This window comes from Nesoenas mayeri (assembly GCF_963082525.1).
Source record: "Nesoenas mayeri genome assembly, chromosome: 6".
Taxonomy (NCBI): Eukaryota; Metazoa; Chordata; class Aves; order Columbiformes; family Columbidae; genus Nesoenas; species Nesoenas mayeri.
In genome coordinates, this window is record NC_137545.1 from 42,713,865 (window position 1) to 42,734,469 (window position 20,605).

At 47.8% G+C, this 20,605-nt stretch overlaps 1 protein-coding gene across 1 annotated transcript in view; it reads right to left on the minus strand.

Moving 5' to 3' along the window:
• The window catches only part of CACNB4 (calcium voltage-gated channel auxiliary subunit beta 4), a gene marked incomplete at both ends in the record, with an annotated part of 49,865 nt that extends 29,679 nt beyond the window's left edge, over window positions 1–20,186 (minus strand). Inside the window, one exon of the mRNA XM_080346321.1 lies at window positions 20,142–20,186. Within this exon, the coding sequence (XP_080202447.1) occupies window positions 20,142–20,186 (45 nt within the window). The remainder of the gene's footprint in view (window positions 1–20,141) is intronic.
• Between the last annotated feature and the right edge of the window lie 419 nt (window positions 20,187–20,605).

Below are 20,605 nucleotides of genomic sequence, written 5' to 3' on the forward strand. Positions count from 1 at the left end.
CGTTAGTTTTCCTAAACCTTTCATTTTCACGTTTTGACAGGTATAATTTCTTATGTTATTTATAACTATAAACTCAATGTTGCTTTGCCTTTGCTGGAGCCTCAAAGGCGAAGCAGTCAAGGGGTGAAGCTCAGATGTTTCAGTGGTAAAATGGACAGTATAAAACACTATTTCCATTCTCTTCACCATAAAAATGCATTCGCACATTAGTATTAAAAGACACGTAGATGAGGTTCTTAGGCACCACGAAAGAGCAAAGATCTGTCTGGGAATGCTCTGATCTGTGTTTTATTCCAGTCTCCTGCACTCAGAATTGCGATTGAATCAGCAGCTCAACACCTCCAGCCTGAATTTTCCTTCCATCTCTGCACCTGGTCCCTCTTTTCCATGGAAGTTATTCAAAAGACCCAGGAGAGGGAAAAAGGTGGGTGTTCTTCAGTGATAAAAGGCACCAAAGTAAAGCTGCAACAGGATAGAGACACCGCTCTATTTTTAACTAATTACTTTGGCTCTTGAAAGTACTGAGTGATCTTCCCAAGGCCCTGGGGCAGCTCCTGCTATTGGCTTTTATGACACCTGATAATAACACACCAGCTAGTAAAATCACACCTCTTGTCCGAAATGAGCTCTCCCGGAAAGATGCTGCTCTGTGTCTGTCCCCAAAAAATGCGTTAGGAAGCCAAGAATGCTCCTTAAATCTTCAGAAAAAACAAAAGTACAAATATTGCCCCCAAAGTAAAGCTAATCGTGCTGCCAACTCCGCCAGCATCTGCGTTTCCCATATGTGGTCTAGCACGTCGGCTCCTCAGACGTGCAGCACCAAGTCTTCAGCCAGCAGGTCCTGCAGTGATATTACATCTGAATATTACAGATGCCTCTATAGGCTGGCTGGGATGGGTGCACCTTCTTTTTTAATTAAAAAAACAAACCTCCATCGAGTTGCTTTTTACAGCATCATGGATGTTTAACGTGCCCATCTGGAAGGGGATTAGCTCCCATTTCTCCCCTTACTTCACTCTGTTGAAGTTTATTCCCATTTCTCTTTCATCTTCATCTAGCTCAGCTCTATTTTCTCTCCCTAGTGCACTCACATCACCACGACCGCCCCTGGGATTGCTCTCGGATATCCTTATTTTACCTTGGAACAGAGGCCATTGGGAGGCTTTCTGCATGTGTATAAATCAGCATTTATTCTTCTACAGCGAGCTGAATAACGAGCACGCCGTCACCATCACGGGTTCAGGGCCATCCAAGGGTTTTTGCAATAAGGCACAGGAGCATCACCCCAAAACCACCCCCTGGGACTCACAGGGGCAATGAAGCACCTGGTGATAAGGCCAATGTCGTTCACCTGGCTTTTGGGGTTTTTTTAATGACACATGTTCGTAGACAGGTGAGTAACACGGCTTCTGGAGCAATGATTTCTAGAGATCATCACTATTGGTTTATTTGCCTCTACAGGACGTCTGTGAGATTTTAGCCTTTGGATCTGTATATAAAAGCCCACAGGGGAGTGACAACAAAACAGCCCAGTCAGTGCTTTAAAAATATCCCACTACACCCCGTCCTCACAGAATCACAGAATCACAGAATCCCAGGATGTCAGGGGTTGAAGGGCCCTGGAAAGCTCATCCAGTGCAATCCCCCCATGGAGCAGGAACACCCAGATGAGGTTACACAGGAAGGTGTCCAGGCGGGTTGGAATGTCTGCACAGAAGGAGACTCCACAACCCCCTGGGCAGCCTGGGCCAGGCTCTGACACCCTCACCCCAAACAAGTTGCTTCTCAAATTTAAGTGGAACCTCCTGTGTTCCAGTTTGCACCCACTGCCCCTTGTCCTGTCATTGTTTGCCACCAGCAGAGCCTGGCTCCATCCTCCTGACACTCCCCCTTTCCATATTGATCCCCAGCAATGAGTCCCCCCTCAGTGTCCTCTTATCCAGCTCCAGAGCCCCAGCTCCCTCAGCCTTTCCTCACACGGGAGATGCTCCACTCCCTGCAGCATCTTGGTGGCTGCGCTGGACTCTCTGCAGCAGTTCCCTGTCCTGCTGGAACTGAGGGGCCACAGCTGGACACAAGATTCCAGGTGTGGTCTCCCCAGGGCAGAGCAGAGGGGCAGGAGAACCTCTCTGACCTACTGGCCACCCCCTTCTAAGCCACCCCAGGTACCATTGGCTTCCTGGCCACAAGGGCCCAGTGCTGGCCCATGGTCACCCTGCTGTCCCCAGGACCCCCAGGTCCCTTTCCCCTACGCTGCTCTCTAACGGGTTGTTCCCCAACTTATACCTGCCTGAAGTAGCACAAAATTTTGCTGCAGAATTCTGTATCTTGCCACAAAGGCAGCGACACCAACCAAGATGGGACTGGAGGACACACACCATGGGTTGAGAGACCTTCCGCTTGTGCCACGGTGTGTGTTTTCAAACAATAAGGTTATTTCCCAGCTTACATTTGCCAAGCAGATAGATTAAAAATACAGCGTAAATACAATAAAGGGGGGGGGGGGAGGGGTATTTAAACACTTCCCATCAGTCTAATTCCAACATCTACTAATGCACCTTGAAGCCTTCCAAAATATCAATGTGCAAAAGTTAAGCAGAGCCTAGGATGAGCTGCATTCAGTTACTGGCACAAATCCAGCTAGGAGTTCTGGACACAGCAGATTTCTACCTAGAAACATTGTTTTTACAGACAGGGAAATAAGTATGTGCTAGAATTCGAGTTTATGATCATCAGTGAACAAATGAAGGATCTCAGTAATTCTTTTGTCCCGCCCGTTGGCTAAAGGGATTTTTCTCAGCTTTACAACATCTCCACTTGGGTTGCAAGCACGCACTGACTGCAGCCCCAAAGCAGGGATGCTCACTATAATCATCTGCCAAGTATTATAAATGAGAGGGAAGAAGTGGAACTTTCCTTGTGGAGGAGATCCGGCCACCCGCCTGCTGTCACCATGTGCTTCTGTTCAAACCGCCAAGTTCAACAACATCTCTCTTTCTAAGGATTTGTAGGATTACAGTGTCCTTTCTTCTACCATGGTGTCCCCACTTCCCACACCATCAGGTTTGGCACAGCCAAAAGAACCCTGAATATTTCTTTCCATTCTTTAAACAGGAGTGGTTCAGAACACACAGAACCATCTCACAATTTGGCCCTACGCTGATTTAGGAAACCACACGCTCACCAACAGCCCCTGAGCAGACGAGTGGTTTGCTTTGCACTTTCCACACAAGGTCTGCAGGTACCAGCTATTCCGGCTCCGTACCAGCCCCTAAATCACAAAAGCCTAATTGCAGACAGCACCTATTTTGTAATCCTTCACCCAAGAGACGCGCTGGGCAGGTTTTATTCCATTGATTAGAGAGGCCCGTGACCAGTTCTATTTAGGTGGCGATGGCTTCCCTTGAGCTTGTGTGGCTTTTACCCCCGTCTCACCAGGGCACAAAATACCAAAAGTGACCGACAACTCGTACAACTTCAACGACATCACGGGAAAATGACTCTGTTTAAAATATTCACGCTGGATAGTGAATGGGAAAGAATTGTGAGGTTACGTTGAAATGAATTTCGTGCTGCTTAATTGAAGCCAAGCGACTGATAGGGTTTGGACTAAGGTTCAGTACGTTGCGTTCTATTGCGGTTTTAATTAGTTTTTTTCCTTCCACAAGCTTCCAAACTCGGAGGCTTAGAAAGAGCTTTACACACGAATAAATGGGGCTTACAAACACAGCGTTTCACTTCTGTTGCTTTTTACATTTTCCAGGGTTTTTTCTCTCCCCGCAGGGAACCACCTTTCAGCCGCTATGATCTCTTCTTATTTTTCATGCAGCAAGGACCAAATTCGAACATCACACAACTCCTGAACTCACAATAAGCCGTTATATAGTGCTAGAAATATCTTAGTAAGAAAAAGCCCTAATTTCCTAAGTACTATGCACTCTGCAAACAGCAACTCCCTTCCCCAAAACCTTGCAATCTAAAAACTCTGCGTGCTGAGAGCAAAATACAAGCGAAAGGGCATCTTGCTATTGCCTACCGAGGTAATATTTGAGGGACGCTTTATGGAACTTCATTGCTGTAATCAATGCAGGGCTGCGAGGACTTTGCAGGAGCTCTGGGTTATTACGGTCTCTACTTGGATGGGACTCCAGTCATGGGGCTGATTTAAAACAAATCTCGGGATGCCACTGCCTAAATAGTCTCTCCATACATTTGCTGTTGGGATAAATGCAAAGGTATTAAGTTATGCGAGGTAAAAATGCAAATCCAGGAAGAGGCAACAGCCAAACCTTAGTTGACATCGAAGCTTCAGACGTGGTCATATTTTTTCGGTACACAGCGTGGCCTGAACACGCTTTCCCAAATTCTCCTGATTGCCATGAGCCTGTAACAATCTCTCTCAAGTTTACATAGTAAATCGGTATATGACAGGTAACTCTCTCAAATAAAGAGTTAAAAATTAGAAACTCAAACCCCAAATCCTCTTTTTTAATAACTGCCTCTAGCGTTATCTCAAAATGGATGCTTAATTAAATGGCTTAGGAGAAACAACAGTTAAGTTTTCCTTCTTACTGGCAGCCAATAAGCATTCCAACCAAGAAAAAAACCCTTTAGGAATCACTGCCATACCCACAACCTCTTTGATTTGGCAACAGCCTAACAGAGAAAGCCACTGCGGATCTCATCCTGTGCAAAAAGCTCCTTCTCCATCTAAATCCTCACATCCAGCAGTGACACAACTCTACAGATGAAGCCGACAGGACAACTTCGAGCACCTGCATATTGTTCTGTGCCAAAAGCAGGAAAAAAAGCCTTCGTCAGGAGTGGAATCTGTCAAAAGGTTGACAAGAGTTAAAACCCTCAAGCTTTTACCATATTTTGGGAACTTCTAGAAGAGATCCAACTGCTCCAAACCAACGTCGCTGCTGCCGAGGGTTCTGCTGGTGCCCTACAAACCTGCGCTGAAATGTAACCAAAGGGGCAGGGAATGGGTTCGACTGCAGAAGGACGTCAAGGCCTGGTCTAAGGTACAGAAAATTACCCAGCAGAAGAGAAGAATAACGTTCAAAGATAATAAACCAGAACATGAAAATCACAGGGAAGCAGCTGAAGGGCAGCAGATGGAAAACGGTGCCTTGCTCACAACCACCCTTAGATCGATATCAGCCCAAGCCAGCTCCCTGGGTGCACAAGCATCTCATCAAAGGCAGATGCAAACCCGTTCCTTGCCCTTCCAAAGAAACAGAAGGACGAAGGGAAGGATATAAACCAAATCCAGTCAGCTCAACTTTAGGGACTTCTGGGCTAAACAAAGCGAAACCCCCAGGGTTCAGACCCTGGGTGGACAAACCGCTCATGCTGGCCATACAAGACCTAAATAATAAAACATTTCAATGTCATGATAACATTATGTTGATCTAAACATATACATAAACAGTACCCAGACTTACCGCCTACAGCAGAAGAGATTTGAGGATGGACATAGTTTATACAAGTTTTATATGTAGTTTATATAAGTATTAATGCATCCGTGGCACTCCTTGCAGGACACTGATCACCGAGAGTTCTCCGCACTCCAGAATAATTCACCGCAAACCCAAGGGCCCTGTGCTGCTGGCAGGATTGTATTCAACTCACATTTTCTTTAGCACGGTTTTGCATTAACTCAACATTTTGTATTTCACTCTTTACATGTGTTTGCAGAGAGTTGTGCGCACCGGGCGCTCGCTCCCCGGGAGCTCCGGGGCTGAACGCCCAGCTCCGCGTCCCGCGGCTGCTCCGGACGTCCCACTTTCCGCAGCACAGAACCCGCAGGAGAACTCAGTCGCTAAAGAGTTCTCCCCCACCCCGCTTTGTAAACCCTCTTGTGTGCCATTAGCTCCATGTGGACTGTGTCGTTACACCGGTGCTCCCTCTGTGCCCAGCATCACTCGCCGGCTTGGCAGCGGTTGGGAGGCTGCGGAGGCAGCGGAGCAGGAGGATGCTGGCAGGGAGAGGAGGAGGAAGAGGAGGAGAAAGAAGAGGCCTCACAGCGAGCTCCAGCAGCCTCCGCACAGCCACAGGACTGCTGACCCCCGGGAGCACGGCCAGAGCTCCCCAACGGAGGGACGAGCCAGCACAGCATCACCTTTGGAGAAAGAGGCCACCAGTGACACCTGGGGGTGGCAGAGGCCACGTCCAGCCCAATTCCCCCTCAGCTTTGCAGAAGCACGAGCAGTAGGGACAGCCAAGCCTTTGTGAGACACGGCGAGGGAGGGGGCAGCGAGCCTGCTACATCCCCAGGATATATACGTTCATGTACATATGGAGGAGCCGACCGCTTCCACGTGGGGTACTCATATCTGCTTTCCATCCTGCTGAGGACCTGCAGGACCCTTCTGCTCAGAGCCACCTCCTGAAGGACAGGGAACTGCTGGAGAGAGTCCAGCGCAGCCACCAAGATGCTGCAGGGAGTGGAGCATCTCCCGTGTGAGGAAAGGCTGAGGGAGCTGGGGCTCTGGAGCTGGACAAGAGGACACTGAGGGGGGACTCATTCATGGGGATCAATATGGCAAGGGGCAGTGTCAGGAGGATGGAGCCAGGATCTTCTGGGTGACAATCAATGGTAGGACAAGGGGTAATGGGTACAAACTGGAACACAGGAGGTTCCACTTAAATACGAGGAGAAACTTGTTCCCGGTGAGGGTGTCAGAGCCTGGCCCAGGCTGCCCAGGGAGGTTGTGGAGTCTCCTTCTGTGCAGACATTCCAACCCGCCTGGACACCTTCCTGTGTAACCTCATCTGGGTGTTCCTGCTCCATGGGGGGATTGCACTGGATGAGCTTTCCAGGGCCCTTCAACCCCTGACACTCTGGGATTCTGTGGTTTTCACGCAGCTTTCCCTCCCAGCAACGCACAGCAGAGTAAAAAGTACAAAATCCCAGCGCTCCCCTCCTTGGCGGCACATTTCATGCACCTCCTCTCCAGAAACAGGGTCTGGAGTCCTGGGCTCCTGGTTCCTATCCCCTGTGCATCTTGTCAGAGCCCAGGATGTGCAGGACACACCATCGCAGGCACAGCAGGATTCAGGCTGTTTCTTATTGACACTTGTACCTGTGTCGCTCCTGTTGTGGCCCCGCTGCCCTGACACAGCCCCTTCCGTACCGCTCTCTACTGCGGCTCTTATGGTCCATCTCAACGCTGGAGAAGAGCTGTGCAAGCAACACTACTGAAACACCAACAAATTACCAAATGAGTACAAGATACCAAATAAGTGAGAGGGGAAAAAGGTGCTGAGGCTCACAGAGGAGGGACAACTCTCCCTCTCCCTACCCCATCACCCCGAAGCAGCAGCCCACAGGGTGCTGGTTGTGCAGCTTGGCCGATTCCCCCCGAAATGACGGGAGGAACAAGAACTGCAGCTGCTGAAAGACGAAAATAAACCAGGGAAGAGCAGGATGCGGCTCGTTCCTCCTGGCAGCCGGAGCTCTGTGTCAGCAGCGCCGCTGCAATGCATAGCAAAGGCCGAGAGGGACTTGCTGGAGGAGGAAAGAGCAACATAAAATCAAAGCAAAAAGAAAAACCAACCCAAACGCTCCTGGGCTCCCCCGAGACTGCAGCACGTACCCGGCCAGGCTGGGGAAACCGCTCTGCTGACTTCCCTCCTAAAACCTTTCATAGGGGAAAGCTGCTTAATCTTCCAGCTGCAGGTAACACAGCAGCTGCAGTTGGGTGAAGAGACAACAGAACCAAAGGGAGGAATTATTATTCAATGGCTGGAAGAAATGAGCAGGAATCGGGAATTCTGGGCTGCACTTCTCTGAAACACATCACAGAATCACAGAATGGACTGGGTTGGAAAAGACCTCAGAGATCATCGAGTCCAACCCTTGGTCCAACTCCAGTCCATTGACTAGATCATGGCACTAAGTGCCATGTCCAACCTCACTTGAAAAACCTCCAGGGACGGCATCAGTCCAGCTCCATTGAAACCCAGTTGGTTTTACCCCTCAGTTCAGTTCTGGCCTCAAATTTCAGAGATACCGGGTACATGTAATTTCTATTTAGGCCAGATAGGTTTGAAAGCGTCCAGCAAAGCCAGGCTGAAAAGCAGGCTGGGATAACTTTGGACCTACCTCTTCACAGATCGGTTTTCAGCAAAACAACACTGCAGTGTTATTTATTTACATCATTGGTGTTATTCTGAGGATACAGACCAGAATTTCTTTATCCGTAAGAGATCAGAGCACCCAGAACAGAGGTAGCCTAGCTTTGTTAGTGTTTTGTTGTTGTTGACGAATGCAAAATACTCAATTCTGATGCCAAGCGGATCTTGCATACCTTTTATAAATTAAATTCTTGGTTATGAAGGAAGACACAAGATATCTGTGCAAAGTTACATGTCTTCGAATGTATTTTTCCACTTAGCAAATACCCCTTGCAGGCAAGAACCTGAATAAGAACTCTTACAACAGGCGCTTCCTCTTGCAGACAAGACGACGACTATGGAAGTGTGACGGTTATGTTGATATATCCAAGCATCTTAGAAACAGATTGTAGTACTGAGCACATTACATATTAGAATGACTGTCATGATCACCCCTTAGATACCATGACTTTAAACTCGGTCAACACCAGGGACACTCCTGGCCTGATGGAGCCAAAGACCCAACGTATTAAAAAAACAAACAAAAAGCCAAAACCAACCAACCAACCACAAAAAACCCCACAGCAAATAATATTTTGAACCTGGGACTGTACACACAGGCAAATATTTGCTGTAGGGACCTTTTCCGGACCATTCTGAACAACAAAGCCCTCACCGTGCAAGTAGTGCGCAAACCGCTTTTGGATCTTCCAAATGTACATGGTCCAGGCGCTAGGAGGCATAAAACCTCCTTGAAACGCAGCACTTTACACCTGAAATACACTGAAATACGTGTAACTATGTAATTCAAAACCCTATGTAGAAAGTCCTGCGCTACATAAGCCTATACAGAACGTAAATGAGGTAGGAGGTTAATACGGGACACCTCTCATGGAGAAATGAGATGGAAAGGTCTTACAGTGAAAGGGAGAGGTGCAAACCTGATTCTAAGCCAACCGAAAGGAAACACTTGTGTGTGTTAAATTCAGAGCAGCGGAGCTCAACTCTTCACAAAGTGCTTAAATATTATAATAGAGAAACCATCCTCAATGCAGATGTCACCAGTGGTACCATCAGCACTGGAAATGACACTCGATGGCAAGTTTCAAAGCCTAAATCAACTCAAGTCTGTTCAGCAAAACAATTTCTGTGCATCCACCACCGCTCCACGAATTCTAAATGTACAACAGGAAATATTCCAGCTTGTGACTCTTTTCCTCCTCACTCCCACTCGTGCTGTGTTTACACACAGCAGACCCCATGTATTAAAGGGAAGATGATTTCATGTGTTCCCGAAATGAATCCGCTCCCGGGTGGAACGCAACAGCTATTCAACGTTGTATGGAAACCCTTCCTACCACTCTGCTCCTTAGCATAGCAAGTGAAAAGCAAAACAACTGTACTTAGCATGGAAAAATGTAGGGAGGCAAAATAGAACTCATTTGTCCGTTTTTCCAGCTGTCAATATCCTGTTCATTTTCTAATAAGAGATCAATAAAAAGCGTAAAGTTCCGATAGTCCTGTCTAATGGTGTAAAAAACGTCCTGAGAACTTTTTCACTTGAATAAGCACCGCAATGGGGATAAAGCTGCTTCTCATGTCTTGCCAGAAACTCTGAAAACAAATACACTCAGAAATACAATAACTTTGCCCGTTTTTCTTTTTTAAACAGGCACTTCAGCAAGTACACAATTGAACATCAGTATGGTAATTTTGGGAAACTGCTATATTCTATATCCATGGCGAGCATACATGTCAAATGGCAGCGGGTACCTCTGCTGAGCAGCTTTTTGCAGGGCCAGATCAATGGAAACAAAGTGGTGAGAGGAACTTTAAAAAAAGTAAATTAAAAAAAATATATATAAATACACACATACACATATATATATATATACACATACATATATATATACACACATACATATATATATAAGATGAGCAATGTTGGTCAAGACATCCAGAGGGTAAAGGGACCATCACACCCTGTGCTCCACTTGTTTATTCCACTTGTTTATTCTCCTTTTGGCACCTGAGATCACCGCTAATTGTTCCGGAAAATACAATTTTATCGTGGTATCTCCTGACCTATGTATCTTAGCGGAGATTAACTGATGTTTTGTCAGAATCCATCATTTTCCCAGGCAAAATAGATACGTTATTCGGGGGACACATCAATCACAGAAGAAGTCCTCTATGGAAAAGTCAAGTCTGTAAAGCAGCAGAATAGTGGGGTAACCATTAGAAACATTGGTTTATTCACAGATTAAAGGATGAGAGGTTCTGAACGAGCTTTGTTTGAACTAATAGGCCAGAGGATTTCGGGCTGTACCCGACCCTGTGAGCAGGACGGGGGAATGGGGACAGTGCCTTGGCCACCCCACCCTACAGCTCTTTCCAGGGGGGCGAGAGGCACAAAGAGCTCATCTATGGCCATAATGGACATGGCTATTAAAAAACATCCTCCAGCCTCATACACACCAGAAGCAGCCAGTACGGCCAGGAAAACTTGACATTTATAATAATATAATCACTAAGTGTGATGCCAGTGTACCGAGGACAAACAGCAGGAGGAAGCAGAAAGAGCTGAGCACTGAGAGCTGATTTGCAGGGAAATGTCCCAGCACGTTAAAAACAAATATAGAGGACTCGCAGGGAAAATGTATTTGGTATAAGCGAAATTGTCTCAAAATAGAAGGGCTTCGGCAGTTTTATATGAAGTGTTAGCAGCTCATTCGAACACACACTTCACCACTTCAGTACTCAGCAAGATGATAGGGAGTATTTTTGCTCATGATTTCTTCCGTGTTGCCGTAATAAATCAAATCAGCGCCAGGCTCCGTTCCCCAGGCCGGTGAAACAGCACAAGCAAATAGCTCCATCTCTGTAACTTACACAGCCTTGGTACTACCTGACTTTCTAGGGAAAACAAACCAAACCAAAACGAGAGAGCAGCCCCTTGTCCCAGGTGGGCACAACAGACCCATTGGAACTTGCAGTTGGACAGAACACCCCCTTCCTGCCCTGAAAGCCGACCTTCAGTTTTCACAGAGAGACACAATAGCTGAGGCTGGAAGGGACCTCCGGAGCCCAACTCCTATATACCCATATGTATGTATATACATACACATATGTATGTGTATATATAGACACAAACCCATCATCTGTTCAAAGCGAGTCTGTCAGGAGCGCAGCCAAGTTAAGGCAAGGCAGGAGCCTGGAGGAAGGGAAGGCAACGAAAGATGCAGGACAAGCAAGAGGAGGCCCCAAAGTTACTCAGCACACACCAGATGACACTGTGCTTGGAGACATTCTCCTCTAACCCACCTGCTGCCCACTTAATTCTTAACAACTTGCCTCCTCTGGAAAACGGCACAGGAGAAATCCCTTCTGATGCCCAGTAGCACAGAAAGCTGGGCACAAACCTGTGCTCCAACGCAGCGAGGGATGCCCAGTCCAGTCTCGTTTTTCTTTGGTTTATGAAACAAACAATGAAAAACCCCCTCTAGGCAACACTCCCGAGTAGTTCCAGACATATATGATGTTACATCAGCTGAATTCATTGGGCACGCACAGGTCCACGAAAGATGTTGTGAGTGGAGAGAACCAAGATGCCCAGGAGCGATGGATTCTCCTGCGGAAAGAGGGATTTACCCGGACAAGGACAAAAACTGTGCCCACCAACAGGCCGGTGACCTCCCCACCGTGCAGAAGTGCAAACATATCGCACCTGAATGTAGGTAAATGTTGAAGACACAGGTAACAGGAAAGGACGCGGCAAAACGAGACACTCAAGAACTGAAAACAGTCCACTGTTGGCATGAAAATCACCAACAAAGCCCTGTGGAAAAATACAAACCAGGATCTGATGGAAGTTTGCAAGCAAATCTTGACAGCACCTGCGACCCCTACAGAACTCAGCATTCAGCCGGCTAAGTGCCAGTTTGAAATTAATTACCGGATTCCAAATGATCGTGAACAGTTGTCAGGCTTGTCCTGTTTGTAAAGTCATCTGCATTTGTGCAAGCTGCTGATTCTTAAAGCCAGGCTGCGCTATCTCTGTAAACGCACGCTCAATGGAAAGACATCTAACAGCTCGGTATCTCACACGCAGAACGTGCTTTAGGGAGATAGGGAAGCCAGCCACAGCACCAACAAATCACACGCTTATTTATTATTCCTATGATGTGTCCCTTCGGCAGCAAGAGCCACATTCCTCCCCCAGATGCCCTTGAGCCATTTACGCTTCTGAGCGTCTTCTTAAGCGCTGGGCAATGTTTAAAGCGACCTGCAATCCGGGATCAGCACATTCATGAGAGGCCCTTGTCCTTCCACGGTCAGCCAAGAGTTCACCACAAGGCATCCAAAAGCTGGAGTAAAGCTGTAGTTAACTACACACCTTAGTCCTTCCTATGAACAAACGTTACTCAACACACACTATCGCAGTCTGGCGAGCTCTTGTAAAAATTATTTATGATTCTTACTGAAAGTTTTATTTGACTACCATACTACCAAATCACAGCATTGCATTTAACAACAGAAGACCTGAGTCAGATAGAAAATCACTTTCCTGTGAGCACAAAACATTAGACTTGGTAAGAATGGCCCATGCTGTACTAATACTAGGACTTTGGGAATGTTAATAGAAAAAAATCTAAGCAAAACCAGCCAAGCAAAGCCCCAAAGAGAAAACCAGCTAACTTTCCAACCCTGTTAGACAGCCTTTATACAGAAGAGAAATGTCAGGCAGATGATGATTCATTAGTCGAAGCAATCTATTAAGAACTAATGGAAATGAAAACAGATTGGAAACTGTCAGAGACACACAAACGCTTTGACCATGTAAAAGCCAAATCTCAACCAGAGTTCAGAAGACTTAATGGGCAGAGGATAATCTCTTTAGCAGAAATTATCTACTCTGTTCGCAGCCAAGACAGACTTTAATGCACACTTGACACTAGAAATCCCACAGAAACCGCGAGGAGATAACCGGCAGCAGTTTGGCGAACCATCCTGGAATGACGAGGTCCTGACATTACTCATCCTTTTTGGATTAAACATCAGAAAACTTAACTAATCCAGTGCAGAAACAAAGAACAGCTTTGCTTGAAGAGCAGCCGCGTGTCATCAACAGCCGCGTGTCATCAACAGCCGCGTGTCATCAACAGCCGCGTGTCATCAACAGCCGCGTGTCATCAACAGCCGGATGGCACCGCAAGCTCTTCTCGTGGTTCACATCCAGATCCACAACCTCTCCGGGGAGCCACAGAAAGGAAACCCAGCTGCATCCTACTGATCATCAGCCCCACAACCGAGGGTCTTATTATTAATTTTACCTACAAACCCAGCAGAGATTTTCGCAAGGAGTAAAACTCCCCCGTGCACCGTAAAGAGGGTGTGCATTGCCAGGCTTTCCACCGGCAGAGAATCCTGCTGGCAAGCAAGAAAGATGCACTGGCCCCCACAAGCCCTGCCTGCAAAATCCATCGAGCCCTATAAAACGACAATCAGATCCAAACTACCAACTTCCAGTCTCCAGCTTGAATATCTCAGAAGAAACGATGCACCCAATAATCACTGAAAGGCTTCTGACCCCACTGAAAGCCCCAGGTTTTATGCGACAGCTGCGTGAAGCCTTTTGCTTGCCTGTTGTACAAAGACGTTCTATAAAACATGTTGGGTGTTACAAAACTCACAGCAGTAACCCTGGGATTGCAGAGAGAGATGACAAGCTCTGCAGGCACAGAGGATGAGTTTCAGGAGCAAGCGCAAGGGAATGCCCGTGATCACATTGCACATGCTCTGTCCTCCCAGGCAGATGTATAGGAAAGATGTATGGGGCAAGCACAGACCACCATTCCTTCTCCGTGAGAGATCGAAGAGGTACCAGCCAGAGATCCAGTTGATATTTAAATATGAACTTCCCTACTGAGGTTTGTGGTTCTATAATCACGTTTTTCTGCCTGAGCAGATCTTCTTGTCCCACTTGGCATGAGGAAAAGCGCAGAGGAGCAACACAAGGGATGGCTGGGGAGAGGAGCAATGTCACCACCGGGGTGGAGGACACTGTCCCCAAAACACCGACACCGAGCTTCTGCGTGCTGAATGAACCATGTTTGCCTACTATTCACGTCACCTCTTTCCTAAAAATCCTCAGCAATGCTCAGTCAAGAATGATATGCGATAACTGGAGACAAAAGTTCCAGATCAGCACGGTTTTTACACAGATGTCACATCCACCTTCCTCCCAGAGGAATGAATGGCCAGTGCGATGGCTCTGCACCGCAGCAGCTCCTGCTGGCTCCTGCGGCTCGCACACGATGCTATCAACTTGTGGTAATACCACAGTTTGTACTGCTGGTTACCAATACACTGGAATTGCCCCAAGCAGAGCTTTCTACCCTAATGCATGACCTCAAGCCATTAACACTGCGGATAAAGCCAATACGTGTCACCCCACACATTGTCAGTATGATACGTATTGCACAGCCAGCCACTGTTTTCCCAAGGGCCAGGACCAGAGGAAACGGCCTCAAGTTGCCCAGGGGAGGCTGAAGTTGGATGTGGGAACAATTTCTTCCCCAAAGGGCTGCGGGGCATTGGAACAGGCTGCCCAGGGCAGTGCTGGAGTCACCAGCCCTGGAGGGCTGGACAGACGGACATGAGGTTCTCAGGACATGGGGCAGTGCCAGGGGTGGGGGAACACTTGAACTCCATCTTAAAAGGTCTTTTCCAACCAAAACCATTCTGTGATTCTATTTTCCAGCTCCACGCTACAGCTCTGATGACCCAGGGCTGTAGAAATGGCTCCTGCACCCACAGTCCTTCCCGCTGCCCTTTGTGTGGCCAACCCTGAACATCAGCTGCACATAGTCCCTACAAACACCAGAGGTCTTTCAGAATCTAAAGTGCTTTTACGGATCTGGGCATGAATCCCACCAAAAGTGTTTATCTAATTCTTGGTGATAGAGTTTGAACTCGCATAGTACCTTTGATTGAAGCACATCATCCTGGCTTATAAAGCAGCAGAAAATGAAAATGCTGCTTGTCTGGTGTACTGAGAGCCCCCTCTAGCACTGGAATAGGAGGCAGGGACAAGAAGAGCCCCAGAGAAAGCAGAACTGGATGCCAGCCAAATGGCAAAGAGACATCTAGAAAAGAAGGTGCATATACAGCTTAAGAGAAGAAGAACATGATGGGGAAAAAGCAAATAGGTGAAGGCAGCTACCAAAGAGCTACTGCAACAGAGACATCCTGGGCAAGGAAAGACTCCCTTACCTCCTTCTTTAAAGGTCACTGAGGCAGCACACAGAAATCCAATCAATATTGCAATATGAACTTCCCTACCAAAAACACACGCAGAAGACCAAGTCATAAATCAAATGCCATCTTAAACGCCTTGAACACAAGGAGGAAGCAAACGAGCTGAATGGGAACCGCTGGCATTATTAAGCAGCCCTTGCTAATCCCGACCCAGGCTGAGCTTCTGAGCAGCGACTTCCAAGGGCCCTGATAACTGACTCGAGTGCAGATGATAAAGCCTCTTGCGTGTTGATAAGCCTTAAACTTACACCTTGTGAGAAGCGAGGAAAACCATTTCACATGCTCAGGTGCTGCTCTGAAGGTATAAATATTAAAAACAAAACAAACCAAAAAGACACAACACACAAAAAACCCCCAAATAAACTAAAAGGGCTCAGTCTGATAGTTTCCCGGGTGCGAAAGGCCAAGGCTCACTTGGGGTATGCATCATTCCCAGTAACTTGCTGGGGCTGGGAAGGACTCTGCACAAGAAGGTACTTGTTGCTGATTCCTGCAGATAAATTTTCAATGAAATACAGTTCTAATGGAAAATGTCATTTTACGGAAAATGCCGCTTCTTATGGGAGAGTTTTGTGGAAGTTTGTTTCTGAAAAAGATGGAGTCTCTACTGAAACCAAACTGGGAGATTCTGGACTGAACTGAGACCTTTCCCCTGTGAGCAGACACACTCCTCTCGCTTCACAGCTGGGAAGGTGAAACAGTTTGATTTTCCAACCACTGGACCTCACTGTCATAATCCCCCTGTGCTAACGGGTTTTTACATCCTATTCTCTTGTTATCAAGAATGTCACACACGCTTCCCTACAAGGCAAACATGCCTTCATTCCCCAAAGGGTGACCCTGTTCAGATCTACTCAAAGCACTAAAAAAGCCCCCCAAAAATCCCCCAAATCACAGGGCAAGGCAACAAACTAGGCCAAAATCTTCATTGGGAAGATGTTTCTTTCTATGGCCGTGAACTGAAAGGCTGCACTGTATTCATTACCAGAGCACATGTGCCTGCAGATGTTTTTTGCTTCCATATCTCTGCACCTCTTTTCTTCAACGTGGCAACCGCTTTTTGTCTACAATCGCTGGTAGGTTTTTTTTCAGCTTCAACAGTGTAATTTTCCTCCTCCAAAATGCCTCACACTAACTAGTGCATCATCTACTTCACATTAATCATCACAGCTGGTAATGGATTCTAATACTCATGCACACGTCCAGCCCACTTTTTTTTAAATATATATATTATAATAATGCGTATTTTTACATATATTCTATATATATGCACATATACACACTACAATAACAGCTTCAATTACAAAAATCATCTATATATTTGTTCGCTGATAAAAAAATGTCATGTTTGTTCCTGGTTTTAACAGGAAAATGTCACCCGCACACTCTTCCTAGTGCATCCCCTGATCAGTTAATCTGTGTATTATCTACCAGAAGAGGCCAGGTATGAACTCAGCACATACCTCAGCTTCCCTGTCTTTAAATGTTGTGATTTTACTGTAGCTTTCTAAAAGTGAGCAGGTATACTCTGTGTCAGTGCCATACACCGATCACTCATCTTTTCCTCCAGTGCAAATTAAAATTTGATATGTGTACATAGGAGTTATAACAGGTGCAGGTTTATGACTGAAAAAAACCCATTGTGGATATTGAAGTCAGAAATCAGCCGAACGGCACCCCAACTGTAACACCGCTATGTTTGTGTGAAGCGGTTCAGAGGCACTCGGCCACACGCATCTATTTCAGTCCAGCGAAGATCCACGGAGATTAACCCTTGATCACAACTGCTGATCTTCCCATTGCCTTCATTCCTAAGAAACACATTTACTGCAATAAACCCAGCTCAATAGCTAGTCTCTACAAACCCCAAGGAAGGAGGGCATGTGGGTTTTTGTTTTAGCACTAGGCGCAGCTTTGGCTCCTACCACATTTCAGTACAAGTGCTGCCTAGGAGGGCGCCTAAAGCCAGCTCAGCTCTGGTTAGGCTTGACCCAGATCAGCTGCCTGCCGGGCTGGAGGTTGAGACAGACCTGAGTAAACGCTGCTAGTTCACTGGGTTCCAACAGTTTCCCGCTACTTCGGACACACACCAGGATTTCCATCAGAGAAAACGCAGAGTGAACATGGTCCACATGCAAAACAATGAAAACTGGGGTAAAAAACCACAATCATTTGTTAGCTCTTATTTCTCACTATGAATATTAGGCCATTACTATAGAAAACCGCTGTATGGATTCGATGAGGGCAAATGTCTACTTTAGGAAGATGTTACTGTATTAGAATGACACATCTTGATCTGGTTAATTTGATGCCAGAACCAGTGCGGGCAGCACAAGTCCTCGAGCGCACCTCCCCTGCTTCAGGGGATGGCAGAGCACATCGGGTACATCGGCTTGTACACCCTGCAGGTCAACAGCTGCGCAACATCTGGGCTGAGCTTTCACATCCTAAACCTCAGAACAACTGAGGCCTTTCCTTTCACCTTTCCATGCTCTCACTCATTTTCTCTTAACCACAGGGAACCAGTATTCTACCACTGACTTGTTTTTCACTATATTAATTCTATCACGTTGGCTTTCTTTGGCATGAAAGTAATACTCATATGACCCATCAGGCTACCTGTTTGCCAGAATATTGTCTCAGCGGGTGTTCTCAACTCATGAGTCAGAATCCAAAATAATAATAAGGTATAATGTTTGAAGCAAGAGGTTCAGGAGCATAAAGCAAACAAACACTTGGGGAATTTTATCTGCTTTGTGTCTGAGCCTTTGGGGTTTACACCCTCCAGCTTTTCCATATGACTGGGAGGTCCAGATTGCTTTTAGGGTTTGGTGGTTTGGTTTGGGGGTTATTTTTGTTAATGAAAGCTGAGATTCTCACATATTCCCACAATTCCAGAAGTTGAGTTTATCATAAGCATTCTCAAGTGCTGAGAGACTGTAAATTACAAAAGCCATAAACAGCATTATCATTAACTAGTCAAGTGTATTTAAGAACTTGGAAATTACTTTTCATGCCAACCTTTCAAAGCAGACAGCTAAAGACCCAGTTCCTCTGTTATGAACACGATTCTTACAGTACAATCTAACACAGATGCCTGTGTAACAGGCAGGTCTCTGCTCTTCTGCTGTCCTTCAAACTGCTTAAACCGCTTTTCCCAAATGATGTTCTTGGAAGAAACCAGTGGGACTTTACTGAAACACATGGAGTTAAGCATCTCAGAAGCACCCTCGAATCCCACCAGACATCTATCTGTGTTCTCTAGTGAACTTTGAAATCCGGCTTTTATAGCTAAAACATTCCTTCTACAGCAACAACTATCCAGCAAATTAGCCTTATCCATACTACTATGCTTTTAAGTTGCCTTTTATACTTAAGTTGCCTATTTATACTTTGCTGAAAGACATTATCCCAGCACAAGACATATTTGGGACTGAGAACAGTCCCCAAGAATTCACGCTTTGCCTGGTTTACAGAAACAACCAGTCAGATGCTAAAACACATCCCTAAAGGAACCAACACACTCATATGCACTTGGCATGGCAACTTGTAAGCAGCAGCGAGAGACAACACAAATTAACACATGCGTACTAAAAAGGCAGGAATTTCTAAACTGACCCAAAGCAGCAGAGTTTTGAAAGAATTCAAACACACAGTTTTGGAATAAGTCAAATGCAAGGGTTTCCTCTCGGCACAGTGTGTCGCATTAGTTAATTTCAATCCTGCACAGTCCTGGTTCCCCTCCCTCTGAAATAAACAGATGCTAAAACAAGTTGGTGGTACATGAGGCAACATGTAGACAGATTTGCACTTCCCAGCCCTAGACCGACACAACCTCACTGCCAGGTGAGGCAAAAATCCTCATCCGAAGCGACACGGAGTCCTGTCCGTTCTCCTGGGGATGCCACATCACACGATACGTACGTCTGCATTGACGTACGCTCTATTTTATGGTATAATCTGTGCATTTTACGAGCTGGCCACAAGGCCTTATGTAACAGATCCCTGTTTAATATGGAACGGGGTGCTCATCGCCGCGGCAATCCCGGCGGTTCCCTCGCCCCGAGTGATTCTGCTCCAGGGGGCTCCTGCGCAGCTAGTGCTGGAAATAAATACAATACAATAAAATAAATTAAAAAAACCATGGCACTTGGACAACTGCCCCTGACGATGCTTATTTTGGGCATCAAGCTCTGACCACGGTAACGGGGCCGCTGTGCTGCAAGAGAACCATTTTGTGAGGGGCGGCCGCGGCTCCCCAGCCAGGCTGCCGCACATTCGGTGATGCCGGAGGGGAGATCGCATCCCAACCAGCATCCCCGGCCTGCCTCAGTTTCTTTTGGGCGACACAGCCCCTGACACCCCCGGCGATGCCTCAGCCACCACGGGCCCGCACGGCTGCTCCGTCCGTCCGTCCGTCCGTCCCAACGGGATCCGTGCGACACCGGCGGCAGCCGCGCAACTCGTGCGGCTGGCACCAGCGGCTCCCCCGCGGTGCTGCTGGACGCACCGGCAGCGGCAGCCGGCGCTGCCCGCCCGGAGCCGCCTGCCCACGGCTGCGGGACCCAGAGCGGCCGCCGCTCTCCCCGTTATGTAACGGGGGAGCATTTCGGGAGGCTCCGGCCGGCACAGGCCACCTCCGCTCGCAAAGCCGGGGGGTTCGGGGGTATGTTCGCGGTTCCCCTCGCCGCACTCACCGCCTCCGAGTCTTCAAATCCATGCAGGTACAAGTTGTCGTACATGGAGGTCCGCTGACGCCGGGCGCCTCTCTCGGTGCGGAACCGGCGCTGCGAGGCGCCGCGGGGGAGGGGAAGGCGGAGGCCTGTGCGGCGGCGGGGCCGGTCCTGCCCTCTCAGCGCTGCGGACGCCCCAGCCGCGGCGCCGCCTCCCGCGCCCACCGGGTGCCGCCGCAGGTGCCGCTGCCGGCGCCGCGCCCCCCGCGGCCCCCCCGCTCCGCTCCGCGCCTTCCCGCCCGCCGCGGCCCGCTCCCCGCGCCGCCGCGCCTCATTGGCTGCGACGCGCCGCCGCCGCGCCGCCATTGGCTGCCATGCACTACCGCCGCGCCGCCATTGGCTGTGACGCGGCGCTTACCACAGCCTTGCGGGCGCAGCCGAGCACCGCTGCCCCCCCCACCGCCTCACGGCAGCTGCTGCCTGGCGGC